The sequence below is a fragment of the Canis lupus genome, chromosome X, assembly GCF_011100685.1.
Source record: "Canis lupus familiaris isolate Mischka breed German Shepherd chromosome X, alternate assembly UU_Cfam_GSD_1.0, whole genome shotgun sequence".
NCBI classification, from domain to species: Eukaryota; Metazoa; Chordata; class Mammalia; order Carnivora; family Canidae; genus Canis; species Canis lupus.
In genome coordinates, this window is record NC_049260.1 from 102,407,536 (window position 1) to 102,431,937 (window position 24,402).

Below are 24,402 nucleotides of genomic sequence, written 5' to 3' on the forward strand. Positions count from 1 at the left end.
TTCTAAAAAACAAAGCAACTGGGGGTCATGGGTGGCTCGGTCCATTAAGCGTCTGCCTTTGGCTCAGTCATTATCTCAGGGTCCTGGGATTGAGCCTCGCATGGAGCCTCACATTGGACTCCCTGCTCAGCGGGGAGTCTGCTTCTCCCTCTCCCTCTCTTTTCCTCCCTGCCTGCTTGTGCTCTCTCCCTCTCAAATAAATAAATAAATAATCTTTAAAAGAATGAATAAAAAATAGTCTATTAATTTTTTAAGTGCTCAGAATGAAAGGGTGTAATACAAAGGTGAGCAGGCACCACTGATTTGGAAGAGAAATAATGGTTTTCCCAGCTAAAAAGCCCAGCATATCAAAAAGAAATCCAGACAGTAACAGGAGTTGGCGAGGATGTGAAGAAATTGGAACTCATACATTACAGTAGAGGTTGTAAAATGGTGTAGCTCTTTTGGAAGACAGTTGGGCATTTCCTTAAAAGTATAGGATTACTCATAGGATTCACTCATGTGTGGAATATAAGAAATAGTGAAAGGGGTTATAAGGGAAAGGAGGGGAACTAAGTGGGAAAAATTAGAGAGGGAGACAAACCATGAGAGTCTCCTAACTCGGAAACAAAGGGTTGCAGAAGGGGAGGTGGGTGGGAGATGGGGTAACTGGGTGACAGGCATTGAGGAGGGCACATGATGGGATGAGCACTAGATGTTATACTATGTGTTGGCAAATCAAACTTAAATAAAAACAAATGTAAAAAATAAAAAAAGTAAAAAAAAAGTATAGGATTACCATAAGACCCAGTATTTCTGTACCCAAAAGAATTGAAAACAGGGACTCAGATACTTGTACACCAATGTTCATTGCAGTATTATTTATAATAACGAAAAGATGGAAACAACCCAAATAACTATCAATTGATGAATGGATAAACAATTTGTGATATGTCCATACAATGGCATATTCAGCCATAAAGAGGTATGAAGGGCTGACACATTGCTACAACATGGATGAACCTTGAAAACATGCTAAATGCAAAAAGTCAGATACAAAAGTCCACATATTATATGGTTCCAGCTTTATTTTTTTAAAAGCTTTTTTTTTTTATAAATTTCGACATCTTTATTTTTTTTTTAATTTTTATTTATTTATGATAGTTACAGAGAGAGAGAGAGGCAGACACACAGGCAGAGAGAGGGAGAAGCAGGCTCCATACACCAGGAGCCCGACGTGGGACTCGATCCCAGGTCTCCGGGATCATGCCCTGGGCCAAAGGCAGGCGCCAAACCGCTGCGCCACCCAGGGATCCCTTTTTTAAAAGCTTTTGTTTGAGAAAGAGAGCAAGTGAGCATGAGCTGGTGGGAGGGGGTGTGGGGAGGAGCAGAGGGAGAAGGAGAAGCAGAACTCTCGCAGAGCAAGGAGGCCAACACAGGGCTGGATCCCAGGACCCTGGGGTCATGACCTGAGCTGAAGGCAGATGCTTAACCGACTGAGCTACCCAGGTGCCTGTGTATGGTTCCAGTTTTAAATAGAATGTGCAGAATAGGCAAACCCATAAAGATAGAAAGTAAATTAGTGATTGCCTAAGCCTGAGGGAAATGGGGGAGGACTATTAGTGGGTATAAGGTTTCATAATAAGGTTATATGAGGTTTCATAATAAGGACATAAATAATGGCATGATAATTGGATTATGTTTGCTGGTTGCACAATTCTGTAAATATACTAAGACACATTTGAGTCACACGCTTTGAGCAGGTGATCTTTATGGTATGTAAATTACATCTCAATAAAACTTTTAAAAAACCCAGCATGTGGTTTAACTTGATTAGGATGGCCAGTGAGGAATTTCAATGAAGCTGTTTGGTCATAAAATAAAGATTGATTAAAAGAATGAATAAACTCCAGAGGATCACATGGATATTTTCCTTTAGAATCAGAAAATCCATCATGTTACCAGCAACCAGAAGATCAAACAACTGACATTTCTGATCAAATATATAGGCTATAGGGTGAAAAAACTTTGAATGTTTTTTTCCTTTCTTTTGAGAGGCTAGAGCATGAGGCAACTCAGATGATAATAGCTAATACTTATATGGATTTATTATATGTCAGATACTGTTCTAAGTGTATTGTGTTTATAAAACTTTACATTCTTTCAACCACTCTAGGAGGTAGATATCGTCCTTACTTTTAGGTGAGAAACTGAAACTGAGGCACAGAGAGGTAGAATACTTTGTTCCTAGGCAATGACAGGCCCAGGATTCCAACTCAGGCAGTCTGGCTCATGAACCCATGCTTATAATCACTATGCTAGAAGTGTACTGACTCAGCCTTGTCCAGGGTCACAAAGTTTATGGCAGGTGAGCAGTAAAGAATATTGATTTCATTAATTCCCCTATCTTTATAGCACCCTGGGAGAAAGAAGGTCAATAGTTGTCGTGGTTGGTCACTCTTTGACACTTAACTGTAACACTGGCTTTAAATTATTTTTTTCTGGAGACCTGTAACTGCAAATATATAATAATATCCTTCTTATTCTCCACTTTCTACTTTTTAAAAAAAATATTTATTCATGAGACACACAGAGAAGAGGCGGAGGGAGAAGCAGGCTCCCCACAGGGAAGCCCAATGTGGGACTTGTTCCTGGATCCCAAGATCACAACCCGAACCAAAGGCACACGCTCAACCACTGAGCCACCCAGGCGTCCCTCCACTTTCTACTTCTTTCCACTCTTTTATCTGTTGGCCTTTTTTCTCTACATACTCTTTCCTCACCAGCCTACTTCTTCCTTCTCCAGTGTGAGCACAGTCCACCATACACACAGGAACTTGTTTTTGTTGTATGTTGTACTATTAATGGAAGAACTTGGAATTGATAGAGGTGCCATGAGTTTGAAATGGAATGATTTGGACAAGGGGCTAGATTTCTCACCTGTTCTCCTCCAGTGCAAACAAGTATGTTCTTAGGCATAGGAATAGATTTATGGGAGGGATGATTAGACTATTAAGAACCTGATTATAAATACTTATTTTCTATTCACCAAAATACATCACTTAAGGGGTAATATTTTTGCTAGGCCAACCTAGTCAGTATATTGCATGTAAATTAGTCATAAAATTGCCTTTTAAAAAATATCTTCTCAGAGTAGCTACTCTGTGTTAATTTCTCCAGTTTCACTAAAGGATGTTTCTTCTCCCTGTTTACTTTCTTAGCATCAGAATTCAGTTGTATTTTGGAATGTGCCTAACTCACTATAAACACTACGCATCCTTGTCTTTCCTATTTATTTAGTAAATAAGAAAAACAATTTAATGCATCATTGTATAAGATTACTAAGGGACTTGGTGATCTTAAAGTGGTAGTTGGAATTTTGGATTATGAATCTTTTCCACACTTGAAATAACCTCATAGCCATTTGGCTATAATCTCTTGGTTTAGTTTTCTTACTTTTTTTTGTTTTTTGGGGGTTCTTTTGAGAGAGAGAGAAAGAGAGCAAGCAATGTGGGGGGGGGCAAAGGGTAAAGGAGAAAAATAATATCAAGCAGGCTCCATGCCCTGCACAGGTGAATCTGTATCTCACCTGAGATGACCTCAGCCGAAATCAAGAGTTGGATGCTTAATTGACTGAGCCACTTAGGTGCCCCTAGCTTTCTTTTTAAGCCACTTCTGAGATGACATGACACCAGTTTGCTCTTCTATAGAAAATGCTTTAGTATTTGTTGAATGGCTCAGTGTGCAAATCTGTAAAAATATTGAGTGGCAAAAGCACAATGAACAGTTTTATAAGACAGTGGAATTTTACTGGGCCAACAACTTTTATCTCAGCATGTTTATCAGCTTTTTAGTGCCTTAATGTCAACAAAACTGAGACAGAACTGGAACTGATACAGATTTATTATAGTAAATAGGAAATATGATTCAATCATTGGATTGTTCGGCAACATGCACCAAATAAAAACAAACCTAGACCAAAAAAGAGGCCCTCTTTTAGTCCTGTCCAGTGTGCTGGAGCAAATGGATCCTGCCTGACGCATTGTGTAGAAGGCATTTTAAAGAACCAGGAACTGCTTTGTGGATTAAAACAGACTCAGACCCTTAACAGCTGTATTGGTTGTTTCTAGGACTCTTCATGAGAGGGCTCTTTGAACCCAGTGACTGATTATGGTCCCAACAGCTTGTAAATCCAGTGAACATATGGCTGGGTAGTAGCATGTTAAGCTCTCATGCACTTTACCCTGCTCAGTCGATCCATTAGGCGGAGTACATCTTTCCCTTTCAGCAACTCAGCAAAACTATGGCTTCAAGGCTTCAAGTGCATCAGGGCTGGTCTCCTGGCTGTATGTGATTATGTTTTCTTATTCTCATGCCTACTTAGCATTTTGTGGTGTTGCACAAAGCAACTAACTCAGAAAACTTGAAGAGTGAAAACACACTGAAATTGATAGCTGGATATTACACAGTCCATACTGATGATGTAGTTGTATTGTAAATGGTGTTCTTAAACTGCTGTGTCCTATAAGTCCAGATTTCTAAATCTATAGATTAACTCTAGCAGTAGGACATGTCAATAGGCTTCTGTTTGAAAAAACAAAAAAACAAAAAACAAAACAACTGGTTAACCCCTTGGCATGGTTTATACTTTCAGGAAGCCATGTACGTTTATTGCTTTGAGATCTTCACATCAGTGTGGTCTATTCATTTATGTCTTGCTCTTGACTTCTCTTAGCAAATATTCTAGACAAACGTTACACTTTAAGAAACGCCAGCAAAAATATAAATCAAAATTTTTTATATGTTTAATGCTCCTTGACCTAGTAATACTTCTTTGTAGAATTTATCCCAAGGAATTAAACAGATCGGTCAAAGATTTATACACAAAGGTATTTATAGTGGCATTATAATGAGAAATTGGAAATAACAAACATACAACTGTAGAGAAATGGTTAAAATATACTCATGTTGAAATAACATGCAACCATTACTAGTCATTTTTTTAAATTTATTTTAGAGAGCTAGAGTGAGCACGGGGTGGCAGGGGCAGTGGGAGAGGGAGAGAGAGACTGAGAAACTCCAGCAGATTCCTCTCTGGGCTCAGAGTCCGACAGGGACCTCAATCTCAAGACCCTGAGTTCTTGACCTGAGCTGAAACCAAGAGTTGGCTGCTTAACCGACTGTGCCCCACTGTGGGGTGGGCCCCACAAGTCATGTTTTTGAAGAAAAGTTAATTACATAGGAAAATATGCACAATATAATGTTAAGTGAAGAAAACATGGAGAATAACAGTGATCATCTCTGGATGGTACAATCATGGGTACCTTTATGATTTTCTGTATTTTCAAAAATTTCTGAAATGAACAAAAATTGTTTTAATAATCAGAAAAGAATACCAAATGTCATATATACATCAATATTTATCTCTGAAAGAAAACATGGAGAATAACAGTGATCATCTCTGGATGGTACAAATCATGGGTACCTTTATGATTTTCTGTATTTTCAAAAATTTCTGAAATGAACAAAAATTGTTTTAATAATCAGAAAAGAATACCAAATGTCATATATACATCAATATTTATCTCTGAAAGAAATCCCAGCAAAGCTGGGGCAATTTCAGCACCTAGCTATCAAAATATGTTTGTGGAGTAGGTAGAATGATAGATGGACAGACGAATGAATAACAGTTGACACTTGTAGGTACCATTATCGAGTTTATATGACTGCAAAAATGACAAATGAAGATTTGTTAATTCAAAGGAGAAGATTCCAGACCAGTCAGCAGTTTGAAGGATGGCATGGGAGGTACTGAAGGAGTCACAAAATAAGTGAGTGGCCAATGACAGCTAAGGAGTTGTGGTCTGGCCTTGGGTCAGTTGCTGCTCTTGTTACCCAGCTATCAACACCATGTTGCCTCTTGTTCTATGTGTGTCCTTGAAATATCTATTGTGCCTGCTATTTTCATTGGTCTCTCTTCAGTTTGGCCATTGATTGAGCAAGTGTGAATGAAATCAGTCATGAGAGTTCATTTTCCATTTGACTCAGTAAATACTTTTCCATATGGGGAGAAGATATCCCAAGGCTAACTCTGGCTGGCCAACTCTCAAAGATGGGCTTATTAAACAAGAAGGAGAGTTTGGTAGATCAGAGCAACCTGTCTCTAGCACTCAAATGCGCCTGTACAGAGGGCTGTGTGTTCTTATGTTCTTAAGAGTTGTCCTCTGAAACAGGTGTGCTATGCATAATGTCAGCTATCCAAAGAATTAGTAGAAAACTTAGTCATGTCACACAGTTTTTATAACAAATTCATAAGCTCTTTATGGTAATTATAAATGGGACTGACCTGCATTCTGTCCTACAAGGTCTTAATATCTTTTGGCTGTTTTGATCAAATTGCTGAACAGGATCTGGCTTCTTTGCCAGTTCATCAGGAGACAACATTGGATGTGTGAATGAAATCTAAGTGTTTCCTCTCCAGTGCATTCCCTTATCTGTGCTGGGACCTGTGTCAAAGAGAACCATTAGACTTTTGCATAGCATTCTGTACCTCTGCTCCTGGTGACTTATTAAATACCATGTTCATAATTGCAGCTACTCTTAAGTGTATGATAATAGTGCCTTGATGTATCTGCTGTCTTTTGATCCTGCTAAGGTATTAGATTTACTGTTTGTCTTTTTCAACCTGAGTCCTCATTCATTTTCAAAAACATTCAGGGGTTGAGTAATTCACAGTTTGGAGCTAACTGTCCTTGTCTTAGAGGCCATAGTATCTACAGAAATGCCAGACTCCCTAAATTGGTCAGCTGAATATTTAATTCTTCAGGATTTTTAAGGATGAGGAAGAGAACATTTTCTGAGCACTAACCAGGTGCTGTAGTTTACTAGGCATTTTCCCATACATTATCTGAGATAATCCTCTCTATAATCATATAAGGTAGGCATTATTACCCCAGTTTTACAAATGAGGAAGCTGTAGCTTTGGCAGTTTAAATAGCTGAATCATAGTCTGAATACTGGTCTATTGGACTTCAACGCCTATGACTTTTCCACTCAACATACTGCCTCCCAGGGATAGCAAGGTTTCTTACACTGGACCTAACAATATAACAGTCACATTGCTTCCCCTCAGCTCCTTTTTCTTGTAACTAATTTCCATTCCACTTTGCTTGTATTACCTTGGCAAGATCAGTCATCTGCATCAAGGTCAGGAAATTAAACTTTGAACCACCAATAAGGAGGGCATGGATTTGAACCAGCTTCCCATCTTGTCCCCAAACCCAGTTACTGTTTGTGTTCTGTGTAGTTCCCAATAACTCAACCCAGTCCAAGAAGGTGTCTTATTGCTGGCATAAGTGGTAAATTCTTGGTGCTCAGCACTTCAAAGCACGTTGGGTTCTATCGTCCACTTGAAAGCCAAGAAGTTCTTCAGTTATGGGAACATAAAGCCTGCTATGGTCAAGGCAAGCATGGCCCTCCTCTGGGACAGAGTGGTAAATGGAGCAACTGCAAAAAAATAAATTCTACCAAAGGAGGGTTGATATGTATTAGAATGGATCAGTGAGCAACAGGCCATTTGTGCTGAAGGTAGAGGGTGAAAATAGAAGGGACTTTTCCAGAGTATGGAAATGGAAAGGAATGATCATTAACCTCTAAATGACTGAGGAAAGCCAGCTGGGAGTTCATCTAAGACTGAAGGGGAATTAAAACCCAAGTGCAAAACATCACAATGTGGTGCTATCCTGTGGAGAGGAGGATGGCCAGATTCCATCCTGGTTCTGAACATTTTAGTTTCAAATTTGAATGAAAAATTTCATGGGTCTCTTGGCTTTAGCCTTTACACATTAGATTCAAATGCATCCTCAGGCCATCGTTTTGAACATACCAAGGGGTTAACCTTCCAAGGTTGTTTTGGCACCAAATCCCAGACAAATTTAATCTTTTCTGTATTGGTTTCTTCTTGCCTTCTTTGGTTGTCCACTTAGCAGCTTTCTAGGGAAATAATCTAGTTGAGGGCCTTAAGAGGCAAGGTTTCTAGGAATCCACTGTGGCGACCAGGAGGTTAAGGAAAGGGTTACAGGGAAGCTCAGGAAGACTGAGCATATTTCCCACATTTCTTCCTCAATCTGTTCTTGAATTTCTGCTGCCAGGGTTGCCCAGAGGGAGCCTGGCCATAATTCCCAGCTGCCAACAGCCATTTCCTGTACCCACAGAAAGCAGGATGAGACACCATTTCCTCGGCTGGTTTCCTGGGACAGGTCGGGGGCATCCTCTTAGGCTACTGAGTTTCTTAGGAACATGCGGATTTAAGAAGGTCAAGCTCAGATGGGAAAAAGTGGGCCCAGTGTGGAGAGCCTGGAAGTGCCTTTCTTGGCACCTACCCCTTTTTCCTCTGCCTTCTCTTCCAGTGTCTCAGAATTTGTGGTTCAGCACTGTCATCAGCAAGTAGCTACAAGTGACATAAGAAGCCAACTGAGAGGACGGAGCACCGAAGAGAAGAGTGGTTAGATTAGGAGGGACAGTAGCAGAAATAACCACAAGATTGGCCATTTCCAAAGAAAACAGTGTTTTGAATACCATGAAGTGTGAAAGAACACAAGCTGTAGAATCCAATCCAGCTTTCTACGTTTTAGGCAAGTTCACTACCTAGAAAGTCTGATTTACATCAGGGAGGGCAGGACACCTCACTTTACCATAGTTAGTCACTATAGTAAACAGTTAAGAGGAACAATCTCATTTCTCTAGTGCTGTGCTGTCTGCTATGGTAGCTACTAGTCATATGTGACTACTGAGCATTTGAAATAGGGCTACTTTGGATTGAGATGTTCTGTAAAGGTAAAATACACACCAGATTCAGAGATTTAGCATGAAAAACCTAGTGCAGAAATTTTTATATTGATTACATACCGAAACCATGTTTTCGGTATATTGGGTTAAATGAAATATTAACATTAATTTTGCCTGGTGTTTTTCTTCTTTACCTTTTTTCAACATGGTTACTAGAACATTTAAAATTATATTTGACTGGCATTATATTTCTGCTGGGGAGTGCTGCTCTAGTGCATTCAAAAATAGGATTTGATTTTTTTAGCATCATTTCAGTAGTACATTTCTTTAAGGAAGTATACCTGTACAGGAGAAACAGACTCATTACAAAAGAAGGATAGGGAGAAACAGGGATTTGCAGATGAGGAAATTGATTCTAGAAGAAAGTTAGCACCCTGTCTCAGTTCCTCTCAGTCTGGGATGAAGGTGGTTGGCTGCCTGAAGCAAGTGCTCTCATTCCCTAGCTCCATCTAATTTCCTAGCTGGGGCCCAGACAGGGGAGGGAGAAGGCACTCTAAAACTCCTCTGCCCTTACCGTCTTAGCCATCAAGCTGTGAGTGGGAGATAGTGGCGATAGGACAGAAATTTTCCCTGGGCCTCTCAGGGCGACCAGCCCTGGCTGAGAGAAGGAGAAGGCACGAAGTGAACCCCTTCTTCACTCCCAGGACCATCTCGTAGAGCTGCTGCTGCACCTCTTTCTGCCAATAGGCATAGATGAGTGGGTTGAGCAGGGAGTTGCCCACACCGAGCAGCCACAGGTACCGTTCCAGCACCAGGTAGAGGTAGCACTTCTGGCAGGCCACCTGCACAATGCCAGTGACAAGGAATGGGGTCCAGGACAGAGTGAAGCTCCCAATGAGAACAGCCACGGTGCGAACAGCCTTAAAGTCACTGGGAGTCCGTGGAGGCCGGCATGCTCCAGTCCCGGCTCCTGCTTGTTCCATCTTTCGGATCTGCTGGCTGTGCATGGAGGCAATCTTGAGCATGTCGCAGTAGAAGAAGACAAAGAGCAGCAGGGCTGGGAAGAAGCCAACGCAGGAGAGGGTCAGCACAAAGCGTGGGTGAAACACAGCAAAGAAGCTGCAGGTACCGTGGTAGGTAGTCTGCTGGAATACGGGGACTCCAAGTGGGAGGAAGCCAATGAGGTAAGACACCAGCCACAGCCCACCAATGCAGGCTCCCGCCATGAGCCCATTCATGATCTGGAGGTAGCGGAGGGGCTGCTTGATGGCAAGGTACCTGTCAAAGGCAATCAGCATGACTGTCAGGACAGAGGCAGCGGCGGAAGAAGTAACAAATGCCATCCGAAAGCTGCACAGGGTCTTCTGTGTGGGCCGAGCCGGGGTGGAGAGCTGGTCTGTGACCAGGCCAGAGATGGCCACACCAAGCAAGGTGTCAGCCACAGCCAGATTCAAGGTGAAGCAGAGACCGACACCATCATTCTTGTGTATCAACAACAGCACAGCCACGGCCACTAGCACATTAACAGCAATAATGAGGGAGGCCAGGACAGCAAGGATCACTCCAAATGGGAAAGATGACTCCATGTCTTGAAGTGGTAGGACTTCCACTTACCAGGGCATGCTGGCTCTCTGGCTCAGATTCTCATGGACTAGGGGAGAAAGAGGTGGGTTCAGAGCTGTAGCACAGGTCTGGCCACCGCTGGCAGTACAGGCTGGCAGCTTGCCATCTCTGAGATCCTGCTGGTCACGAAGAATCCCTCACCCCCTCTCTTTCAGTCCTCGGCCTCTTGCCTCTCCCACTCTCTGAAGGTGACAGTCCTAGTGCGGACCTCCCCCTGGGCCTTGAGCTAGTCCCTCCTCCTCCAACAACCAAGTTACTAGACAACTCCTGAGTACCTGGTACATACTGTCTGGCCAGACTATCTTCCTTCATTTATGCTTTGAGGACTTTTCTTTGGAGGGACTGGGGCACTCATCAAGTCTCCTGTCTGGCAAAAGATATAACAGACTCTAATCACACTTTTTCTTCCTCCATCGCTTTATATGAAACTTCCCCTTCTTTTCCTCAGCCTCAACTAGCTTAACAACTAATCTCAGCTTAATTTAGTACTTGCTTCATAATGAATTCTCAGTCAATACTATTACTGCTTTCAATCAAGCAGGATGATCATAATCAGTTGAAGTGAGGGCAGGGCAGGCTATTTCAGCGCCCAGCATACTTTCAGGGGAGTTACCACACATTTAAGCTGCTTTTTAAAAAAATCTTTTGCTTCCTAACACCTCAGATTCTAATTCTCTCGAATAGGATGTGCTGTTCCCCTCTTATCCATCAGAACTCAGCTGATTCCGAAGGGCAGGAACACGAAAGGAGAAACTTGTGAATGGTGGTTATTCAGTTTAGAATAGAGCCTATTCCCTGTCTAAAGCTGCTATCTTTGGCTATACTCATTGAAAACATGTCCCTGATCATAAGTACTGGCCTCCAACCTTTCGCTTTTTTTTTTTTTTAAGATTTTATTTATTTATTCCTGAGAGACACACAGAAGCAGAAACATAGGCAGAGGGAGAAGTGGGCTCCCTATGGGGAGCCCAGTGCGGTACTCGATCCCAGGACCCCGGGATCATGACCTAAGCCAAAGGCCAATGCTCAACCACTGAGCCACCCTGGCACCCTTAGCCTTGTAATTCTTGATCCTGCAGACCCAAGATCTCCCTGAGATGTGACAAAAGGAGGCGGGCTGCATCCTTGAGGGTATCTGTTCTGTTTGATCATGGAAGTTTCCATTTCCAGGGTGGACAGCGTTAGGCTGAAGGGTTGCAGTGTTGCTGAGACAGGTGAGATGGGCTCAGGCAGGGCACTCCTATTTTAGGTTGTATATCCATTTGTTCGGGTACATTAGAACTAACCTTTTGCCTGCTACTCTCGGCTACCAAGGAGAGACGGGTGGGGAGAAGAGTGGTTTGAAGCTTATTTACTCATTTCAGGTGAGAGCACAAATGGGAAAGGTTAGTGTTTTAAGTGAGGGAGTGGAGAGCAAGGTACAGGGTTGGAGGCAAATATTATATTCCAGTATGTTTTGACAGTCAGAGAGGTCCCGTGACAGATGTCTCTCTCACAAAGGATTGGAAGGTCTGTGGCATGGGGACTCAGTATTTCATCTGCCAGTCTAAGAACAGTTCTTTTTCTTTGGTACCCCTGTTAGGAAGCTGACTTCGGTTGCATAGCACCTGGCTTCATTTTATGCCTGCATCTAAGGCTGTGCTCGTGTTTCCAGAGCTTGGAGTCAAGATGGTCCTTCTGAAGCCCATGCTCAAACTTGAGAGTGTGTCAGAGTCCCTCGAAGGGCGTCTTAGCATACAGGTTGAGGCCTCACCCCAAGGTTTGATTCTTTATTCTGGGGCAGGCCTGAGAATCTGCATTTCTGACAAGTTTGCAGGTGATGCTGATTTGGGGACCCCATTTGGGAACCACTGCTCTAGTGAAATGGTTCTTAACCTTGGCTGTGCTGTGGAATAATTTGGTGATTCTGAAGATATAGATATTTGGGTCATACACCAAGAGGTTCTCATATCATTAGTTTGGGGTGTGACCTATGCATTTGGGGCTTGGGAAGCTCCTCATGTGATTCTAATGTCCTGCCAGGGGCAAGAAACACAGGCGGCTGGAGTCAGGACACCTGGGATCCAGCCCAACACAGTCTCTGTGATTTTGCTTGGACAAAATCTGACTTAGCTTTGGCTTCCTCGTGTGTAACACGGGGACAATAGCCCCTATGTCACAGAGTTGTGGGGATGACAGAATGAGGTGTGATGGATATTTTTTAAGTAATCTGGACACTCAGTGTAGGGCTCGAACTAATGACCCTGAGAACAAGAGTTGCAGGCTCCATAGAATGAGCCAGCTGAGTGTCCCTGATGTATGATGGATATTAGAAGGCTTCATGAACTATAAAATGCTACATAGGTATTTTTATTAAGTGTCTTCTAGTCTCTTGTTAATCAAAGTGTGTTTCAGATCAGGAACACTGGTATGACCTGTGAGCTTGGTAGAAATGCAGAATCTTAGGCCCTGCCCAAGATCTACTGAAGCAGAGTCTGCCTTGGAACAAGATCTCCAGGTGATCTGTAGGCACATTAAAATTGTCCTTTCCTCCTTCTCACTCTCAAGTGCCTGGTATATTAGTTTACTTTTGCTACAGTAACAAACCGCCACAAACTTAGTGGCTTAAACAATGTAATGGTATTATCTTACCCTTCTTGAGGTCAGAAGTCCAAAACAGATCTTACAGGGCTCAAATCAAGGTGTTGGCAGGGCTGGATTCCTTTGGGAGGCTCTAGGGGACAGCTTCCTTGCCTTTTTCAGCTTTTATAGGCTGCCTGCATTCCCTGGCTCATGGCACATCACTCCAACCTCTGCTTCTCTCTGACCCTCCTGCCTCCCTCTTTTAAGGTCCCCTGCGATTATACTGAGTCTACCTGGATAATCCACGATATCCTCCGCATGTCAAGATCCTTAACTCAATCACATTTGCAAAGTGATTTTTACTGTGTGGGGTAAAATATTTACAGGTTCTGGGGATTAGGACATGTACATCTTTGGGAGGAGGCATTTTTCTGCCTACCACACCAGTCTTCTCTGCTGCCTATGTCTTTTCCCACCATCCCCTAAAGATGCTCTTCTCAGTGTAATCTTCCTTTATGTGTGTCCTAGACATTTATTTCTTTTAGCCATCAATGCTCTCTTGTTTTCTGTCTTGTCCTCTCAGGCACCCATAAGCTGATTTAAACTAATCTCACGGGCATGGCGTACCTGAGTCGCTCAGTGGTTGAGTGCCTGCCTTCGGCTCAGGTTGTGATCCCGGGGTCCTGGGGTGGAGTCCCACAACAGGCTCCTCGCAGGGAGCCTGCCTCTGCCTATGTCTCTGCCTCTCTCTGTGTGTCTTTTATGAATACATAAAGTCTTAAAAAAATAAACTTACCTCAGCAGCCTTGAAAAGTAGTGATCTCCCTGTCATTGGAAGTATGCAAGCAGAGCTTGAATGCTCACATGTTGGGAGGGCCTTAGAGGGAATTCCTGCAGTGGTGTAAAACATCTGCAAAACATTGTTATTCCCATTGAGCTGGCTTTAAGTCCCTATGCAGCCTGTTTTTGATGGGACCATAGGAGTCTTTTCTCTCCCTTAGCTCCCTCCCTTCTTTCTCAGCGATCCCCAACTCTGTGTCCTCCTTGGGCTTTTCTGTTCCCTTTCTCCCACTACTGCATGGACTCAGCTGTGGGTCCTGTGGCTGTGCCCATGCCAGGGGATCAAGACCATGGAGAACGTGGTTCCTTCTTGGAAGGTCAGTGCTTGGTCCTCATGATCCTGAGGCTGAGGGTTCTCAGAGTCTCCAGCGTGGAGCACCAACAAGGTAAACAAGCTAGGATTGACAAAGGAAGGTAAAGGATGAGAGGGCTTATTCAATGGCCAAACTCTACCGTAACTAACACATTGAATGCTGATTGTAGTGGGCTGTCACCAAAGATGCAATGGGGTGCTTCATCCACCCTGAGGCCATGGGACCAAGGACCAGAGGTTTCAATTGGAATGGGAGTGGAGGAGAAGCCAGGCTTCAACAGAGGCTGCCTTCAGAGCCAGCTCTCTGGGCGAGGAGTTCTAGGAAGATATCCAAAATAAGTCACGCCTGGTTCCTTGTGGTGCCTAGACTAGCCATCTGCCTCTGTGGTTTAGCTGCATCATGCCCAGAGACAAAGGCAGCAGTGACATTTAATATTGCTTCGCGAATGACTAGACTGCTGCCTCCATTGCTATTAAATATTATGCAGTGGTATGAAAAGAATGGGATAGGTTTATATGTCCTGACACAGACCTCCAAGGCATACTGCTGATGGATAAATCAAGTCACATCAATATGTACAGTTTGGACCCATTTCGAACATAAAGCCCCAAACCCCAACTTTCTGTGTGTAAAAAATGAATAGAAATCACAATAAATGCATGTTAATGGAGAGTGAGTAACTTTGAGGAGGGGAGTGGGTCCAGGGGCAGTTTGAAGGGTGACTGTCACAATTTACTTTGAATACTTCTGACTTATTATGTATTTTCACAGTGAGGAGGTATTCATATAATTTCAAAAGAAAAAACCTCCTCAACCCCCTCCCCACTCCAGCTCAGACACCACTTTGCAAAGGCCTTTGCGGACCACACAAAAATGTATGTGGTGCACATACACATTTTATATATAAATATACATACTTATGTATTTGCTTTTGCTTGTACTGTTGTTATTTGCTTGTGCGGTACTTGTAGAAGGAAGTGTGTGTGTGTGTGTGTGTGTGCATTGGGAAAAGTGGCAGGGCAAAATAGGATGGGAGAAAACAGTATTTGAGGCTTTAGTCTCTTCTTGGGGTGGGAGGCACTTTGAGGCAACAGCCTTAGACAGCTTGGGCTTCTGAGCTGCCTTGTGGCAGTGATACTAGCTAACATACATGGGGCCTTTAAAAGCTGAGTGCTGTGTTAAATATACAACATATTCTCCTTTAATCCTCCCCCAAATTCTATAAGGTAGGTACTATTAATAACTCATTTTTACAAATGGGAAAAACGAAGTCCTGCAGAGGGTGGCTGATTTGTCCAAGGCCGCACAGCTCATAAGCAGCAGGTGTTGGAAATTGTCAGAGGTGCCAGAAGCTTGTGTGGAACAGCCACCAGGAATTTGTCTTGTCTCTTATCAACCATAGGGACAACATGCTGTCTCCTTTTCTTGCCAGTTTGTGCCTCTGTGCCTTCGTCCATCCTATGACCTCTGCCCTACAATCTGACATGTCTATGCTTTGGGTTTTTTCACAGGCGCCTGAGCTGAAATTAAGTAGAAGACCCTCCCCCCTTTTTGGGTCACTAAAGCCCAGGGATTGTGGAAAATGAGGATTGAATTATTTTTTTACCCTGAGCCCAACGAAATATAGGACTCTGGACTCACGTATATCTCGCCATTTATCTTCCCACTCCTGCTTTCCATTCTTGCTAGTACCCTCTCATTTAGCACTATGTTTTTTTTTTTTAATTTTTATTTATTCATGATAGTCACACAGAGAGATAGAGAGGCAGAGACATAGGCAGAGGGAGAAGCAGGCTCCATGCACCGGGAGCCCGACGTGGGATTCGATCCCTGGTCTCCAGGATCGTGCCCTGGGCCAAAGGCAGGCGCCGAACCGCTGCGCCACCCAGGGATCCCGCACTATGTTTTCTTTCATCTGCACTATGGTAGTCCTCTCTTAACTGCTTGTCCTCTCTTTCCCCATGTTGACGTACCCTCCCAGTGTGTTTACGGGGTGCCTGCTCTGTGCTCACTACTATGCTCAGAGCTTTTCACCCGTTCAAGTGACACCTCGTGACACCTCGTGTTATTCTCCCCAGCTTACAAGGGAAGCTGAGGCTTGGAGAGGCGAAGGGACCTGCCTGAGGTGACCCAGCTAGGAAGCAGTGGCAGAGCTGGGATCAGCATCCCGATTCTTATCACTCCTTATCCATTAGCTTTTTGCTACTCCATGCTGCAGAAGCCTAGGTATGGTAGGCTGAATAATGGCCCCCAAAGGGTCCATGTTCACATCACTGGAACCTGTGAATATCTTGCCTTACATGGCAAAAGGGACTTTGCTGAGGTGATTAAGGAAGAGTCTTGAGATGGAGTGGTTATCGTGGACTTTCTGGGTGGGCTCAAGGTTATAATCCCAAGAGTCCTTATAAGAGGAAGGCAGAATATCAGTGAGCAGTATTAGGGGATGATGGAAGCAAGAGGTTGGAATGATGCCAGGAAGGGGTCACAAGCAAAAATTGTAAGAGGCCTCTAGAAACTAGAGAAGGCAAGGGCATGGATTCTCCCCGAGAGTCTCCAGAAGGAACAGGGCCTAGGGTGGCTCAGCGGTTTAGCGCCACCTTCAGCCCAGGGCGTGACCCTGGAGACCTGGGATCCAGTCCCACATCGGGCTCCCTGCATGGAGCATGCCTCTCCCTCTGCCTGTGTGTCTGCCCCCCCCCCACATGAATAAATGAATAAAATCTTTTAAAAAAAGAAAAGAAAAGAAGGAATCGGGCCTACTGATGCTTTGATGTGAAATCGATTTCAGACTTCTGACCTCGAGAACTGGAAGATAATAAACTCATGTTTAAAGCAGCAGGTTTGTGGTGATTACAGCAGCAATAGGACACTCATACATTAAACTAAAGGATTAATATAAGGAGACAATTAAAAAACAGGGTTCTGGTTATATTGCTGCTTGGCAGTGCCTGCTGCCCAAGAGACATTTAGTTGTGATCCTACAAAGGTTACTACTTAGCCAGGAAGGAGCAGCTTGCTGGCCTGAGTTGCCAAATGCCAATGACCATGAAGCCCAGCAGAGGGCAGGCACCCTGCAGGGAGAAAGCAATCCTTGGAAGGGCTTTGCTCCAGTCTAGCTATATAAATAGGAAAGGGTCTTTAAAAGGAAGAAAGACCATATAATGTTTGTCCTTCTCTGATTGACTTATTTCATTCAGCATAATACCCTCCAGTTCCATCCATGTCGAAGCAAATGGTGGGTATTTGTCGTTTCTAATGGCTGAGTAATATTCCATTGTATACATTATATGGTCTCATTCAATTGGGGAATATAAAAAATAGTGAAAGGGAATAAAGGGAAAAGGAGAAAAAATGAGTGGGAAATATCAGAAAGGGAGACAGAACATGAGAGACTCCTAACTCTGGGAAACGAACTAGGGGTGGTGGAAAGGGAGGTGGGCGGGGGATGGGGGTGACTGGGTGACGGGCACTGAGGGGGTACTTGATGGGATGAGCACTGGGTGTTATGCTATATGTTGGCAAACTGAACTCCAATAAAAAAAGAAAAAGAAGATCCTCCTCGGCACTTTTGGGTTGCTCTGATTGTGTTGCATCTTAGCTATGCCTTCATGCAGGCTGGAGGAGCACAGCGAGTACAAAGATGTTTTCATTTGCCACCCCGGGCTCAGAACTTTCTTGCTCCTTTTATTTATTTATATTGCTGGGGCAAGTTCATGGAAAGCCTTCCCTCCCCCTGAAGATTAGGAGTTGGGTGATGAGGTGCAATGGAGATGGGGTGAGGGGAGACATACACATTCAATGAACAGTTCTTGCTTTTTTTCATTGCAAGTCTTTCTTGAAGGCTATTCAGGGTATTCTTCATGAAAGACTGCACTCCAGGGGCCCTTCCAGCCTAATTTTAGATTGTAGCCCTCTCAAGATGGCCATTTCCAGCTTCTTCTCAAGGAAGATCTGGGGTTAGGATTTGGGGGTTGCAGAAGCAGAGGCATTTGAACAAGAGCTGGGGGTATTTGGAATCTGAGAAGACGATTATTATTAATATTAGTAATACCTCTTATCACACACATTTTACATGCACGATCTCATTTAATGCCCTCAAGGTGATATTATCACCAGTGCACATAGAAGTTAATTAGAGCTAATTAAATCCCCCAAGTTCCACAGCTAGCACGTGGTAGAGTTGGGCTTTGAACCCAGGTCTGCCAAGTCTCAGAATCTAGATTCATCTAACTCGGCCACCTGGTCTCTAGAATTGTAATGTTACAGAAATGTGAGTTGCTGACCAGAGGCAGAGGGAAAGCCGTATGGCACCATCCTATGGCTTTGAAAACTTGTGCCCAGCCTCGTGACGGATGTCAGCGTCCACCATGAACAAGAAGAAGGCAGTCAGCCGACCTGCAGTGTCACTGGGCCTTGAGCCAAGATACCTGTGTTTCATTTCTGAGGGCTTTGCTTGCTTCTCAGTTTGTCTTTATAAGGATGTGTCTCAGTTGTCTGGCCACCTGCCCCTTTCCCTTATCTTTGGACTGTCTCCTAATCTCTGGATCAGTGTCTCACCTAGCACTCCTGTTAACTGGCTTCTCACTTTGGCCTCAATATGTCATCCTATGATGTGGTTCAGCAACAGAACATCCCAGAAGTCTGGCTCAAAATAGTGAGAATCACTGTGAGGAGGGTAAAGGTTGTTAATGCAAGGAATATTTTGGAGACTAGAGGGTAGGGCACTCATTAGTCATTGACTTGGATATTGACATGCTTTTAGGAACTCCTGCTCTAGGCAGGGTCCTGTCATTCCTCAAAAATACTTTTCTAGAGACACCTGGGTGGCTCAGTGGTTGAGTGTCTGCCTTTGGCTCAGGGCCTGATCCTGGGGTCCTGGGATAATGTCCCACATCGGGCTCCCCACAGGGAGCCTGCCTCTCCCTCTGCCCATGTCTCTGCCTCTCTCTGTGTGTTTCTCATGAATAAATAAATAAAATCTTTAAAAAAATACTTTTCTATTCAACTCCAGTTCGATTGGCCCACCTCTACTCCTCATCCCACCTGGTCTGATGATCCTATTCAGTTCAATTCTGCACGCATGGTCCTTAGGCCTGTATGCCAACAGGGATTTAACATCATGAATTTAGAGTAAATGTCATTTGTGATTACAGGTGGGCTCCACTTGAATTGGAGCTGTCTACTGCCCCAGCAATTTCTTCCTTTTTTTTTTAAATTTATTTTTTATTGGTGTTCAATTTACTAACATACAGAATAACCCCCAGTGCCCGTCACCCATTCACTCCCACCCCCCGCCCTCCTCCCCCTCCACCACCCCTAGTTCGTTTCCCAATTTCTTCTTTACTCTCTTCCTTTCTTCCCTGAAACTGGATTCTGTTTTTAAAGTCAGCTCATCAGAATCCTTATCCACTTCTGAAATTTATCCTGCTTGGGGTTTAGAAAGCTACTGATTTGTCCTGGGTGCTGGAGGAAAGTTGAACAATGACAAGCAGGTGATAAAACGGCATCTGTCATATATCTTCTAGAAGGCATATTCACCCCTGGAAGTGACTTGGTCTCCTCTCCTTCAAGAGTTTGGGATTCTCTGTCCAGATCCTCAAGATTATACCTAAGAGTCAGATTGCTGGGAGCAAGTAGCTGTGCTGAGCTTAGAGGGAGCCTGTGGGGGTGTAGTATGCTTCCAATTATCAATATCTGACTCACATAACTCATGCCAGTTCTCTTGCAACAGTTCTTGCCAAGTTTTGCAACCTTCTCTGAACTATCTGTGGATGATGATATTCACAGATAATGCTTAGATGCATTATCTGCTGCTAAGGCAGCAGTCCTTAGCTGTTGAGCTGTTGTTTACTGAACCATGGAACCATTTTGAAATCTTTTGGAAGCTATGGACCTTCTCCTTAAAAATGCACATGTTCATGTAACATACACATCATACAAACAAATGCAAGGTCCTGAAGCCCATGTATAGATTCAGGTTAGTATCCCTGGAAGAGATGGTAAGATCTTGTTAACACACACATCATGTCTTATTCTATATTCCTCCAGGCAACCTATAATTAAGAAACAGACATTGTTTTGGACCAATTGGCATAAGTAGGCAGGAACACTGAAAAAGGTGCTTCCACCAGAGAACTTTTCTGCAGAGTTTGACAGCATTGATCACTTTTTGCTCTCTTCTTGAATCCTACTTTCTCCTGTTGCTTCATCTTCATCTATCCTCCTCCTTGGTCTCCTTTGTTGGCTCCTTGGGTGCTTTAGACTCAACAATTTGCCAACCAGATTCATCAGTTTTCTCCCAAACCAGTCTTCCTCCCTGCCTTTGAACTATCCCTTGACTCGCTGTAGCTTTCCCTGACAACCTGTTGTCCACTCCCAGCTCCCTGACCCCCTAGGGGTCAGAATTAATTGATTTCTCAACTGGTTCCAATAACATTCACTCATACCTTCATTTTGACTCTCATATCTTTGTATTATGTTTATTCATACATGCAACTATCTGGCAATACTGTGAGCTCTTCAAGGGCATGGACTGGGTCTTGTGGTCCTTATGGTCTTATTTCCTGTAGTAGCCCTAGCACCTACCTCACCACCTGAGCACTCATAAACATAGAATATGCTTTTCTGTTGATGTCATGTGTGTTATTTTTATTTTTTAAAATTATTTATTTATTTATTAATGAGAGAGAGAGAAAGAGAGAGAGAGGAGAGAGAGAGAGAGAGAGAGAGGCAGAGACACAGGCAGAGGGAGAAGCAGGTTCCATGCCAGGAGCCCGATGCGGGACTCGATCCTGGGACTCCAGGTTCGAGCCCTGGGCCAAAGGCAGGCGCCAAACCGCTGAGCCACCCAGGGATCCCCTGTTTTTTAAAATATTTTTTTTTAGTTTAAAAAATACCAGTATGGGACACCCTCTCCTTTGCTGTCTATCTGAGATAAACCATCATCATCTCTTGCCTGAATTACTGCAAAGCTTCCTAGTCTCCCTGCCTCTACCCTAGTCTCCCTTCCCCAACCCCACAGTTTGCAGCCAAGGTGATTCTGCTAAAATGTAAGCCAGATTAAAATCCTTTGCTGGCTTCTCACCTCACCTAGTTAAATCTAAAGTTGCAACCTAACATGTCCCTGCCTGATCTGTTCCTCTCATCCCCATTTATCCTGTGCATCATGGATAAGGGTGCAGACATTGGAGCCACACTACCCAGGTTCAAATTCTGGCTCTACCATTGACATAGGGCTGTGTGACATAGGGCAAGTGACTTGACCTCTCTTTGCTCCAGTTTCCTCATCTGCAAAATGAGGATAATAGTATCTACCACATAGGATTGTTGTGAAAAGTAAATGAGTTAATGTATGTAAAGTACCTTGAACAGTGTCTGGTACATGATGGATATGAAATCAGATTCTGTTAAATAAAAAAAAAAATCTGTCATTCTCTTTCTTGCATGCTCCTCTCCAGCCACTCTGGTCTCCTTATTGTTCCTCAAACACACTCCTGTCTCAGGACCTTTGCACTTACTGTTCACTCTGCCTGAACATTCTTCTCCCAAATACCCCCTGGCTTGTTCCCCATCTCCTTGCAGGTCTCTGCCTCCATGTCACCTTATCAGGGAGGCCTTCTTTGATCCATCACCTTTTAAAAATAGCAACACTTCATCACTCTCTGTCCCCTTACCCTTCATAGCACTTTTCAACATCGCATGTATATTTATACACTTATTTTCCTTTTTCTGCAACAAGAATGTAAACTCCATGAGGACAGGAACTCTCCTTGCTTTGTTCACTGATACAAACCTAGCACCCATAACTGTGTCCAGCACGTAATAGTTGCTCAATAAATATTTGTTGAATGAATGAACAAAAGACAAAAGTGAGAAAATAAAGGTCATGATATCTCTGCCAAGATAACATGGCAATAAAATATGTAAGTGATATCTGGATAAAGGGAAGAAAATTCAAACAATATAGAAAGAAACAAAAGGAAGGTAAAAGCTTTTCTCCTATCCTCATCTGTTTCCCTAAAGGTTACTACAGCTCTGTGTATTTTTAATTTCATTGACCAATAGTTGTATTGGTGGCTTGCTATGTGTGCAGAAAAGGTTTGAGGTTTGAGGTGCTGTGGACTTAAAAATGAGGGACCTTTATTTTCCAGGATCTTACATACTTTCTGGGGAGATAACATGAAAGAACTAGAAGGAATGTGCTAATGAAACAGAACTGTGACTAGATGAGATGCATTTTATAGACATTGCAGTACCACAATTATTAGGACCTGGTGATTGGATAGAAATCTTTGGGTGAGGAATAATAAGGACCATGGAAATATGAAACCCCTGTTTTTGTACCTGGGCAACCAGGAAAATGGTGATAGCCTTGCTTGAAATAGGGAAGTTAGGAGGGAAGGCTGTTTTGGGATGTGGTATGGTGGGAAGTGAAGAGATGAATTTGGCTAGACTCATTGTTTGACCTTGCCTTGAATGTGAGAACTGCCTTTGGCTTCCTTAGCATTGCCCATAGAACCTAAACCTGAGCTCTCCATACAGTGGGTGCCAAATGAATGTTACTAGTGGAGATCACTAAACCTTGAACAGCAAACCCTGGTCCTCCTCTCAGACACTAAGTTCAGAAGGTCCCCTGGATCCTCATCCCCTTTCCGCTTAGACTTATGGAAATCTCTAGGCACCATCTGACCTACCAATTCCTACCAACTGGAGGCATGTTGTTGGAGATGTCCCAGGCAAACTGGGATTGTTTGAACTCCCAGGTTCAGAATATCTCTGCTGAACCTACTAGCTAGATAGTAGCAGTCTTCCCAAGTCCTCTTCCAACTAAATTGTCCTTCCCTTTGGTTGTTCTTAATCTACTCTTTTGCTTCAGCTTCCTTTTAAAACTTCATGATGATCAAGATCCAGATGTAGCCCCATTTCTCTCATTTCACAGTTGCCTGAAGAATCCAGCCAGATAATGTTGCATGCTAGTTTACCACTTTGCAGTGGCTACTTCAACCCTACATCTAAGCAACCTCAGATTCCCAGGAGCAGATAAAACCTGTATGCAATCTGTCACTGTTTAGTTTTCATTGCCAAGATAATTCCATAAAGTTAATGAATAGCTGAGCTGGATGGGGTGGGGGCACAAACACAGAATGAATGAAGGGAAACTTTGATTGGTGGAGAGTCTCCTGCTTTTGTCAGGATGTGGGTACATGATGGGTCATTGAGGGTACAGTTGTCATAATCCCATCATCAAAGTACTTTTATGAAATGCTTAATTTCTGGGGCTCTAAGCTGGGCCTACACAGAGAACTACCCAGCTCTGGAACTTCACTTTTAGACCAGGCATGGTCTGATACCAGTTATTGACATGGACACATATGAGATGGATTCAAAACTTCAATATGGCTTATATCACACTGAAGGTATGCCACCATACCTTCTATGGGTTCCTCATTATTTCTGGAGTGAAATCTACCAAGCAAATATATTTTGTCTCCTTAATGATATCATTAGCTCCAGAGGGCAGAGGACTTCACCTTACATTCCTGTCTACAGATTTTACTGTACAAGACAAATATAGATCCTCAGTAAGGACTGAGTAAGTCAACAAGACCTGATAGGTAGAGGCAGAGGACATCCTTTGAGTTAACTAATTCCTTCGAATCTCAGTTTCTTCCTCGGTACAAGGAAGGTAATTGTATGTATAGACTCCATGGGGTTAGTTATGAGGAGGGAGGGCCAGTACAAGTGAATTGCTTAGCACACAACGTAGCATATGCTTAACTATTAGCTTTCTCATTATTTATTTCTGCCTCCTGCTTAAGTAGGAGCGAGACTATGGGAAAAGGGTGAGCTCTTAGACAAATCTGGGTATTCGATCAGACTGGTTAGTTGCCTATGCATTTGGATTTAAGGGAGAAAAAAATGATTTCCCCTCTCACATACCTTCTTCACTTTTCTGCTGCAATTTCTGATCAGGGATGGTTTGAGGGGTGTGTGTGCGTGAGCGACTGGCTGGGAGTGGAAGCCCGAAAGGGGATTTTCACTGAGGATAGAGCCAGGGACTACAGTTGCTAGAGCAGCACCTTTTTCAATCTCAATTCAGTAAACATTTATAGCTAGCCCAATCAATGCCAGGCGTCCTCCAGCAGCTGAGGGTCCTGTAATAAACCCGCTTCACACCCATGCCGCGTTTCACAGACGGACTAAGCGAGAAGCTAGATAGAGTCCCTGATAGAGCGAAACACGCAGAGCGAGCCAAGGGCCTCTCCGCGCTACTACGCAAGCGCAGCTCCCCAGCGCG

At 43.5% G+C, this 24,402-nt stretch overlaps 1 protein-coding gene across 1 annotated transcript; it reads right to left on the reverse strand.

Moving 5' to 3' along the window:
- Positions 1–5,500: 5,500 nt before the first annotated feature.
- On the reverse strand, positions 5,501–10,848 carry GPR119 (G protein-coupled receptor 119). The gene has a single exon (XM_038588293.1). It carries the CDS (start codon positions 10,350–10,352, stop codon positions 9,345–9,347), a length of 1,008 nt encoding a protein of 335 aa, XP_038444221.1. The 5' UTR covers positions 10,353–10,848; the 3' UTR covers positions 5,501–9,344.
- Between the last annotated feature and the right edge of the window lie 13,554 nt (positions 10,849–24,402).